This window comes from Macaca nemestrina, chromosome 8 (genome assembly GCF_043159975.1).
Source record: "Macaca nemestrina isolate mMacNem1 chromosome 8, mMacNem.hap1, whole genome shotgun sequence".
Taxonomy (NCBI): Eukaryota; Metazoa; Chordata; class Mammalia; order Primates; family Cercopithecidae; genus Macaca; species Macaca nemestrina.
In genome coordinates, this window is record NC_092132.1 from 21,553,119 (window position 1) to 21,564,364 (window position 11,246).

The 11,246-nt window shown below is 42.5% G+C and overlaps 1 protein-coding gene across 2 annotated transcripts in view; it reads right to left on the reverse strand.

The window, feature by feature from the left end:
* Positions 1–989, reverse strand: part of LOC105468486 (family with sequence similarity 91 member A1) — a 48,253-nt gene extending 47,264 nt beyond the window's left edge. Inside the window, exon 1 of one of the 2 annotated variants that reach the window (XM_011718686.3) lies at positions 653–989. In XM_011718686.3, coding sequence (XP_011716988.2) covers positions 653–724 — 72 coding nt within the window. In that variant the 5' untranslated portion in view covers positions 725–989. The remainder of the gene's footprint in view (positions 1–652) is intronic. The other variant, XM_071067850.1, reaches the window with a different exon arrangement.
* Between the last annotated feature and the right edge of the window lie 10,257 nt (positions 990–11,246).

The following is an 11,246-nucleotide window of genomic DNA, read 5'->3' on the forward strand; positions in this document are numbered from 1 at the left end:
TACCAACCCCGCGCACTCAAAAAACTTCAACTCCAAACATATCAATCCAAACTCTGGTGATACAGTCACTTGCTACTCATGAGACATGTTCTTTCACTCATCCAAATTTTGTAAAATGACTTTCCCTCCCCACTGGAAAAATCTTTATTCCCTCTTATTTAACTCTTATTTGTCCTCCAAGGCCCAATTTAAGAGCCTGCCTTACAAATCCTTCCAACTCTCCCAGGATAATTTCTCCCTCCTTTTGCTCTCACATATACTACAATGGAGGTGTGTATGAGCTGCTATCACCCTGTATCATATTCGTTTGTTTCCCATCCCTTTTCCACCATCCTGAAATTCTGGAGGTCAAGGACCGTGTTTAAAATCTCTATCGTAGGTGCCCGGCTGAATGGAGGCTGCTGGCAAAGGCGCCAGTCGAGTCCTGTGGACACCATGCTATCCCATTTAGCAACGGCCCAGTCCTGGCCCTGTGGTCCCACAGCCGTCCCCTCCTCGCCCTGGGCTGAGGGTCTGTCTCCCCAAGACCACGGAGGGGTAAAGGAAGGGAGTCAGCCGGGAGCAGCCCGCTCGGGCCCCACGAGCAAGGCAAGCAGGTGACCGCTGGGCGGGCCGAACCCGTCAGGGGCCCAGTCCCAGGTTCCGGCCGTACCTGTCTCACGTTGGCCGGCAACTTGTTCCAGGGGTAGTTGTGCCGGATGTGGAACTCCACGTCTATGTTCATGATGCCGCGGCCAGGGCCGGCGGCGGGGGCCGCGACCGCGACCCACACTACGCCTCCCGCCTGCCCGCCCGCAGCCTGTCAGCGGAGCGCCGCGGAAGGCCCCGTGCCTCACACTGCAGAAGGCCCAGGCTGCCCCATGGCCTAGGCTCCCGACCGTTCTGTGCGGCCCGGGCCAACAGAACACAACAGCAGCAGCGATGGGGAGGCTGGGTCGCTTGAACAGCTACAAGTTTCTTCCTAGTTTCGGCCCGCCGGAAATGGCTCTGGGCACACGTCACTTCCGCCCGCTGGCGCGCGGCCGGAGGGGCGGGTCGCGGACTGGCCTCTAGCCACGCCCTCCATCCACGCCCTCTACAGGCTGCGGGGCGGGGCGACGATGAGGTACCCGGAGGTGCGCGGGTGAGCGCCTCGCGTTACGCCCGCGCGCTTCGTCTCGCGGTGTCAGTCTCTGAATGAACGGAGATAGTCGCTTGGGTTTGCGTTGCCGTTGCTAATGACCCAGTTTCCTCAAATTGTGAAGCCGGAGGCACTGGGGTCGGTTTTCAGAGAAAAGCGACCTGGGAAGCGGGCCGGCAATGGCTGGCTTTACATTGGAGTGCCGTGAGCTCGCGGGGGTTCTCCACAGGCCAGCCCCGAACCCGAGCCAGTGAGACGGGGCGTGGGGGTGCGGGGGACCCGTCCAGGGCCCTGGGGGAAAGAAAGAATCTGTAAGTCAGATCTTGCACCGGGTTGAGCGAGAAGCATGGGCAGTGGGAGAGCAAAGGTCTGGTAAGCCCTCTTCCCTTCCACGGTGTGCTGCGCGCCACTGGGCTCCACTTCCCAAGAAGATACAAATTCTTACAATGCAGAGATTCAGGGAGCTGAAACTTTAAACAGTGGTGCTGACAGGTGGAGGCAGCCCACAGGCAACCAAGGAGACAGAGAGAGACCCTTGCCAACCTTTGTCATGCAGCCTGTCGGTGTCTGCTTTCTTCTGCTCCACACAAATGCCTCCAGTCACTTTTTAAAAGCAGAGATGCAGCATGTCTTAATTTCAGATGTAGTGATAAGGTCTTTGGGAGTAATTTCTTCCAGAAGTTGTTACACTGCCTTAGCAAACCCAGGACCATTATTCCTGGTAGCAACCAGAGACAAGTTCAGTGTTTCTGCAACTGTTTTTCAGTTTTTAACAATGGTTTTAAATAATGTTTTATTATACACTAGGAGATGTATACTTAGAACTTTTTGTAAGATACCTAGCTCACACCTCAACAGCTAGCAAGTCTGATGCTTAGCAGAAACCCCATTATGTCTGATGAAACAAAGATGACAAGTACACACTGCCGTTGTTTAGATGTTTTGGTCTCCTATTATCCAACTATAATAGCCCAAAGATAAATACTTTGAATCTCATGTTTACAGACCCTCATCAGCATAGCAAAAGTTAACTGAACTCTAACCGCGAGACATTTATTCAACAAATATTGATTACCTGCCCGCCATGTATTAACCCCTTGACTTGGCAATGGATTGTTATTCCTCACAACCCTGATATTCCTACAACAGTAACCACTGTTACTATCCCAGTTTGATAGAGGAGGAGACTGAGGCTTGGCAGGGCTTCGTGACTTGCTTGCAAGATCACACAGGTAGTACTGACAGAGCAAAACTGGAGCCCAAGGCTATCCTTACTCCAGAGCCATCCTTTCAGTTCCCCAACTCAGGCTCTCACTCTCTGAACTCTTCTACCTCCTGTTCCAATTTAGGCAATGTTCATTCAAAGTCAACAACATAAACGTCCTCTAAAATAACGCTTTACAGTTCTAAGTGTGGAAGAACCCATATTCTTCCGAAGTCTAACTTAGTTCTAATGCAATATAAGTAACAATGAAAATTAAAGTCAACTTAGTTTAAAAAATCACTGTAAACTATTATTTTAGCTAATGATAGCAGTTCAGCAGGTGAATGCCTGATAAACTCACTATATTGAGTTTAATGGATGCATTAAAAACTATAAAAGTGGACATGGGATAAGCAGAGGTGAACCTACACCCATTAAATTAATAATGCAAACAGACCTTTGAAAATGCGACCCTGTAACTAGAAAAGGTTCTCACTCAGCAAGTAGCTGAGAAAAGCAGACACATGAAGGAGGAAATGGGAGTGAGTCAAAGCTATGTGGATGGGAAGAATTCAAATAACAAGCCTTTATGAGTAGGAACCCGTAATGGACTTTGGCTTAATACACAGTCTTATTAAAATACTGATCTGCCTCATTTCCCACCAAGGAACAGTCTTTGAGAGGATAGCAGTTCAAAGACCGTAAGTTAACCCACAGGGCTCCATGACCCCCTCTGCTGGGAAGTTCAGAAACAAGACTGCTTCCCCAAGCACCAGAAAGCTGAAAACAGCAGCTCACTGGACTGACTCTACGTGTAACACTCATTACAGCACCTCATCTTTTCATTTAGCAATAATGTCCTTCCCTTACGTCCTTGACTGAGGCTCCTACTAATGTTTACTTTACTAGACCTTTGGCTTTTCAAATTCCGCAGAGTTCAGAAACTGCAGAGTGTTAGAAGCTCCATCCCAGAAGCTGCCATTCGAATTAACACTGGGTTAAAGGAAAAAAAAAGTGTTCAAAAGCACAAACAAGTACAATGAAATTCAGTGTTATCTGGCTTTACCAGGTCAGATTGAGGAAAACTGTCCAACTAACTTAGGCAATTGGCCCTTTAGAAAGACTATAAAACTATTTCATTCCCAAAATTCCAACAGAAATAATGAGCAGAAACTACCTGAAAATAGAGAGCCATCTAGTGACCCCACTCATAGACTCAAGAATGCCATGCCCTGTGGTAGGAATAATAATAGCCCCCAAAGATGTTCACATCCTAATTCCTAGAACTTGTGAATTTGCCCCTTATATGGTAAAAAGGACTTTGCAGATGCAGTTAAGGATCGTGACATGGGAAGATAATCCTGAATTATCCAAGTGGGTCCAAGGTAATCACGAAGTCCTTATTAGGGGGAGGTAAGGGGTCAGAGTTAGAGAAGGTGATGTGACAGCAGAAGCAGAAATCAGAGTGATGCAGGGCCACAGGCCAAGGAATGTGAACAGCTTCTAGGAGCTGGAAGAAGAAATGGATTCTCCAAAAGGAGCACAGCCCTGCTGAGCCATTTTGAGCTTCTGTTCTCCTGAAATGTAAGATAATAACTGTGTGTGATTTTAAGGCACTAAATTTGTAGTAATTTGTTACATCAGCAATAGGAAATTAATATACTCCCCAACAATAAAATATTCCAACACTCAAATAGCTGGTGCATCAAATGTTATAATTAAAGTCATTGTGATTCAAATGTAAATGCCCTTAGGAGGAACAATTCCTTTTAAGCCTTATTATTTTTTAAGTATACATGAGCTGTCACATCCTTTTCTGAGAGCAAGTTTGAAAGAGATAGAGCTCAGGGATGAAATGAGGCTAGGGAAGCACCTGTAGGGGAGGAAATGGTGTCCAGAAAAAAGAGAGGAAAGGGAGTCACTGTAACATTTTTCTGTTTCACAATTTTGCCTGAGTCCAACCTTAGTCGTGGGTTTCCATACCATATATGCTTTGCTCTGTTCCATGAACCATTTTATCTCCATGCCAGACGCCTTAGCCTCGCTTGTTCCCACCTCCCAGTTTTTACCCTTCTAATCCCCTCCACCTTGAATGCCTTTCCCCAGACCTTTGCACAGCAGGTTCCTTTCAGTCCACCCGCTGTCACTTAGAGTGACCTTCTCCAACTACCTTGTCCACCCTAGCCACTTCTCCCCCCAACCTCCCTCTAACCTCATTACCGCTGTCATTACCTTGTTAATGTCCTTCATTGCAAGGAATTACTGTCCAACATTATCCTGTTTGGTTCCTTGCCTGTTGTCTGTCTCTGCATGAAAGGAAGGACTTTTTCTTGTTCATCAGTATATCTCTAGGACCTAGAATCATGCATTGTATATAATAAGTGCTCAATAAATACCATTGATTGTATTGAATGAATGAACTAGTTATATGATATCTGAGCTCTGAAGTGCTACTTCTCAGTTAAGCCTTTCCTGACCACCTTATTCAAAATTGTAACGTATCTCCAACCGTCTGCATCCTCCTCCCCTGCGTTATTTTTCTCCATAAAATGGAGATGGCACTTATTACCATCTAATATAGTCAGTAAATGACTTAATCTTTAAAATTGTCTCTCCCATCAGACAGGAAGCTTCCAAACGATAGGGGCTTTTGCCTGTTTTGTTCTCTGCTGTGTCCTCAGGCTTAGGTCAGCACATAGTAGGCACTCAGTAATATCAAATAAACAATAAATGTTGCATAGGAGCAGATTTTCATAAAAGTCCAGATTTGGGAATTCTCTTGAAACTTTAGAAAGTCCTGCAGCATCGCCCTCCTTCATACCAGACAGTGAAGCTGAGAAGAGGCTGCCTCACTTAGGACCCAGGCTTTCCCAAGGGCCATATTCCCCACTACTCCCTACTGCCTCCCTTTCACGGAAGCTGTCAGTTATGCTTTCTTTATTTTGGAGTGAAAAATAATTTTGTAGCCTTGTCTTCGTGGAAAGTAAAGAAAGCTTTTTAGCTAGGCTGGAAAGTTCAGGTATCCATTGTCTCTTGACTCACACACTTCAGAAAGACTAAGACATTTTCAATCCCCCTAAACATGCCCTACAGTTTAATCCCTTTGAATCTCTGCATATAGAATACCAGTTTCTGGAATGCGTATCCCTCCTTCTTTACCTGGAAAACTTTTCATCTGGACACTGAGTAGAATTCTGAAGAATCGAGATGTGAGGACGCAGAGATTGGAAGGGGCAAGAAAATGCAGGGACATTTTTCTTTACACTAAAGAGTTTCTAGGACTTTATTTTGCAATTGATGGAAAACAACTGAAAAATTACAAGCTTGTTTTAGAGAGTCAGAGAGATGCCCTGCCACAGAGCCTTTTGAAAGATTAACATTCTGTATCCATGTATACTATAGAGAACGTTATATTTCTGCCATTTGAAATCAGTTTGTGTTTAGGACGTTTGTGCTCTGAGTTGGTGGAAATGAACATTCCAGTATCAAGCCCCACCACCTCTACACAAACGCCGAACAATTGTAATAGTTAAGGTGACCACCAGGGGCTGATCTCACACAACAATTCTATATTTAAAACCTGCAAATTCCACTTTCCCGTATCTAACTGTTGGCTTTAACCCAAGCCATTCCCTCAGGCTTTAAAGTCCATGAAATTCATTTTCTAATTTGTCTACAGTATCTAATAATCCTTGTTGTACTTAGGCCCGCCCACTGTGAAGTGGTCCAATTGAGGTTTGTACAATCTCAAGGTCACCATTTGTGCCCCTTCGTAGCTCAGGTAGACAGGATAAGTTGGTCAACTACAAAGCATGATTTATCCTTAATTGAAAATATTGTCACAGTATCCATGACAAGGAGTAAAATCACATTTTTAGTGAATAGGGAGGTATTCCACATTGGTACTCTGTTTTATTTTATTTTTATTATCAATTTATTTATTTTTGAAACAGAGCCTCACCCCGTAGCCCACGCTGGAGTGCAATGGCACAATCTTGGCTCACTGCAACCTCCGCCTCCCAGGTTCAAGTGATTCTCCTGCCTCAGCCTCCGAAGTAGCTGGGATTACAGGCGCCTGCCACCACGCCTGACTAATATTTTGTATTTTTAGTAGATACAGGGTTTCACCATGTTGGCCAGGCTAGTCTCAAACTCCTGACCTCGTGATCTGCCCGCATCAGCCTCCCAAAGTGCTTGAATTACAGGTGTGAGCCCCCGCACCCGGCTCACGTCATTTTTTAGAAAAGGTTGGACTAGCTGGAAAAACAGAGGCAAAAGACATAAGATGATGAAGCCCAGTGGAAGTGAATGCCTTCTGGAGAGTTCTCATATTTTTTTACATTTCTTCCTCAAATTAGTTAATGTAAGTATATGGGTAATCTTGAATGGATAAGATACAGAATGAATAACTTGAATGCCAGTTTTTTTAAAGGGTGAAGGTAGTACTAGGAGCATAAGAATTGCCTGAAAAGTTGTTTAAACTACAAATGTCTAGGTCTCAGAGATCAACTGTGTCAGAGTTTCTGGGGTTAAAGTCTAGGTGCTGCATTTTTTTGCTGGGGGGGATTGCAGAAATTTATTAAAATTTGAAGACATTGTTGTTGTTGTTGTTTTTTTTTTTTTTTTTTTTTTTTTTTTTTTGAGACGGAGTCTTGCTCTGTTGCCCAGGCTGGACTGCAGTGGCCGGATCTCAGCTCACTGCAAGCTCCGCCTCCCGGGTTTACGCCCGCCACCTCGCCCGGCTAGATTTTTTTGTATTTTTTTAGTAGAGACGGGGTTTCACCGTGTTAGCCAGGATGGTCTCGATCTCCTGACCTCGTGATCCGCCCGTCTCGGCCTCCCAAAGTGCTGGGATTACAGGCTTGAGCCACCGCGCCCGGCCGAAGACATTGTTTAATTAGTCTTCTCTGCCATGAGACTCCATCAGGCTGTCTACAAAGACCACTGGGAGGCTGAGGTTCACTTGCGCTCAGGAGTTTGAGACTGTAATGAGCCTCAAAGGGCTCCAGTTCAGGTGACAGAGCGAAACCTTCCCAAGGGATGAGCTGGGTGCTGCATTTTAAAAAAATATCCCCAGGTAATTCCAATGTACAACAAAAGTTGACCACCATTTATCAGGCCTCTTTGGGCCTCAGGTACTCAATAAGCATTTGCTAAAATGAATTTGTAAAATGAGGAGACTGAACAAGGATAACTTCTAATGTCTAATCCTAACTCTACAACTCAGTAATTCCATGATCATATATAATAAGTTTTGCATATGCAAAACAATTACCCAGTCTAAGATTTTAGTGTAAGAAATAAGCAGCCATCTATTCAACATTTATGTAGACCAAGGACATAATTTCTCTACCCCTTGATAACAATCAGGAAAACTGGGAGATAAATAAAGAATTACACACTATTGGACCAATATGGAAATTATCTGAGTATGTGTTACACAGATGGCACTGGGCCACCTTGGATCTTTTTAGCTTATTTGGGTATATTGTTACAATGCCTTGGAACTTGGCTAAAATGAAATTGTTTTTGTTTCCTTCTACATTACACCATTCAAACTTTACACCTTTAGTAACACTTAATCTCTTAACTGTCTAACAAGAAATACAAATTTGTCTACTAGCTTAAACTGTGATTAGGGATTAAATTCAAGTAGAGTAGGATTGTTTCGTGGCCTCTATAAACAAGATGTGAGTGAGAGATAGGACACTTTCTTGGCTACAACTACAACTAATCCTGGAAAAATATAAATTGGCTATTTCTTGGCCAGGTCTACGTAAGCATTTGTTCTCTCTGAAGAACAGAAATGTTGACTTCTCTTTCTTTTAGATTTAACAAAGTTATTAATTACCACATGTTTTTAGAAATGATATAGCCTTAATGGACAATATTTTATTTCTCTTTTCTTTTTTTTTTAGGGATATAGAAAGCTAGCTGAATTGTGTACCTGGTAAAAGTAGGCCCAGGAAAATAAAAGTCAGAAAAAGATTAATCAAGAAGCCAGAGACATCTATTTGCCTTTGAGAAAATAAGGCTTATTACAAAGAAAGCCCAAGAGAAAGTCAAAGTTCAGCTTTTGAAATACAACCTAGGATTTTTGAGTCTGAGCAAGACAGTAGTCTTAAAAACCAGGCTTTGTTGAGAAAGGGTTTTCTGAATTCTTTTAGCTCCCATTGGCGTATCTTGGGGAGAAACAGGGTAGGAAGTTGAAATCTTCGAGAGAGCATCTCCCAGTAGAAACCATAGTCCCAGTGAGATGACTGTATTTAAACAGAAAGAGGCCAAATACGAGTCTTTCAATTGATAGATTTAAGCTTCCCCCAACTCCCAGCACTAGCCAGTGGAGTGGGAGTGTAAGAATGATTAGGTCCACCTCAGGAAATAAAGCAACTTCATGTTCTTTGTGTATACGATTAGTCACATACGAACATTTTCAACGCAAAACAACTTCCAGCTTTAGTCTGAAGCAAGACCTATTTTCTGCACATGGGAGATAAGGAGCAAGACTGAATTGGAGTGATAATCCCTCGCTATCTGCCTGCTAAGATAGCATCAGTATCCACACATTATCATCCCTGGCTGTCACACAGCAGAGCCTGTCATGAGGTGAAGGAAAGCAGTCTTTCACGGATCACTCAGAAAGATAAATAGCCAAGAAGACCAAAACTGTGACTTACTGAAGAGCCTATCTCTGATGGGAACTGTGAATCTTTTAAAGGATCAAAGTTTTGGTGGGATTATTTGAGGCAGATAATTCTGACCCAGGCTAAAAAGAGTATAGGGATAAAGATTGCTTCATGGACTCCACCACTGAAATGAATACCAAAGATTGTGATTAATTCTCAAGTGTGAAGGAGACAGAAAGCAGTTAAATAAATATTTAGGGCTAAAGAAAAATCCCAGAGGAAAATCTCTTACTCTATAAATAAGGGAAGAGGATGGTGAGGTTGACACTGAGATCCCCCCATAACCCTGATTCTCAGAGTCCAACAACAGAAATAGTGTTTGCAACTGATCATGCCTTGCTGCCAAATATTGATTTCTGATTCTAGAAATCTGAAATCGATCTGAGAAGGATTAATTTAACAAAAGGATACCTTATTTCAGGACTGAATGGTTTCTATGTTCAAGGTGCTACATTAAGCATTTGGGAACACAGAGATGAACAAGGCATGATCTTTACCCTTAAATAATGTACAGTATAGTAGGGTTGAAAATCCAGGTATATAACCCAATGGAATATAAAGTAGAAAGTAATGACTGGTACAAGATGCTAGTAGAAGGAAAGGGAGCTTCTCATTAAGGATTCTGGAAGCAATTATGAAAGAGGTGGCTTTTATGCTGGGTTTTTAACATGGGATAGATCTGAAGGGACTGAAGGAAAAGGTGTTTTGGCTGCCAGAGGCTATATGGGCAGTATAAGGGAACAAAAATGTACACTAAAATAAAAAGAATAAAGTGATGTTCTTGCTAGACTCTGGTGTTAATGACCAGAAAGCTCCACCTATGTGATAATTTATCCTTTTATTTTTTAGCTCTTCAGTGTTTTATGATATATTATTATATAATGACCATTGTTTTAATTTTTGTCTTTAAAATCCTGACGAACATATTTAAATATGGAGAGTGTACCAAGTTTATAATCTGTCCTATGTTTACATAGAACAAAAAAAAATTCCAAATATGACAAAACACCAAGTCAGGGAAAGAAATGTGGACTGGCTTAAATATTTAAAGAGAGTTTCTTGCTCTGTGTGTGGCCACTGTATTCAAGGGAAGTAAGAAGCTTATTGTTCCATTGATAAGCAAGCCGTAAAGTTAAAGATTCACCACACATTGCATGGAAAACCAATAGTTGGTACAAGCTGGTACTATATATTTATTTCTGATATGAGAAGCTAAGCACACCTGCTGTTAACAGATAATGACATGATACTGTGAGAGAATACACAAACATACCAGAGCAACTTAGTCACACCATTGCATCATGCTGACGATTGTTGGTGGACTCTTCACTAAGACACTTCAGTACTCCCTAAACCAGTAGTTCTCAACTTGGGGCAGTTTTGTCCCCAGGGGACATTTGGCTATGTCCAGAGACATGTTTGGTTGTTACAACTGGAGAAGGTGCTACTGGCATCTGATGGATAGGGGTCAGGGATGCTCTGCTACAGTGCATAGGACAGTCCCCAAAATGTCAATAGAGCTAAGGATGAGAGCCCTACTCTAGATGACAAACCACTTGGCATGAAAATGTACCGTAAAAGCATTCACTTTATGCTTCTGCGCCCTAATCCCAATTGGTGCTGAAGATATTAGGTGCAATAATTGTGCAGGAACCCATGTCCAATCTATTCATGTCGTCGTCAGGTAGAAAGTAGTGGCCTGAATTCACCTCCCCATTTGACTGTGCACTGAGCAACTTCTGGTTAATTGTTTTGTGCCTCCGTTTCCTTATTTGTAAAGTGGGGATAATAATAGTAACTATCTCATAAGATTGGTGTGATGTTAAAAAAAAAAAAAAAAACCTCATGTAAACTGCTTAGAAGAAAATCTGGCCCACAATGCTAAAAAGTATAAACTTTTGTTATCACTGTTATCATCATCAGTATTACTATTACTTGGCACAAAAAGGAATTTAGAGATTCGCATTTACCTAGACCAGTTTCCAAAACCTCAGTCATTTGAAGAATAATATGATTTTTTTAGTATCATCTAAACTATCATTAAGACTCTTGTTTAAATTATCACACTTTGTACAAATCTTTTGTGTCATTCACAAGTTTGATATCTTAATTGTATTTTCCTAAAATGCATGAAATAATGCAGTGCTATCAAAGTAAAGTTTTTTGTATGTTCCAACTAAAATCATCACATGTGATCCATTGGCAGACATGCAGCAATTATTGAAAATCAGTGGCA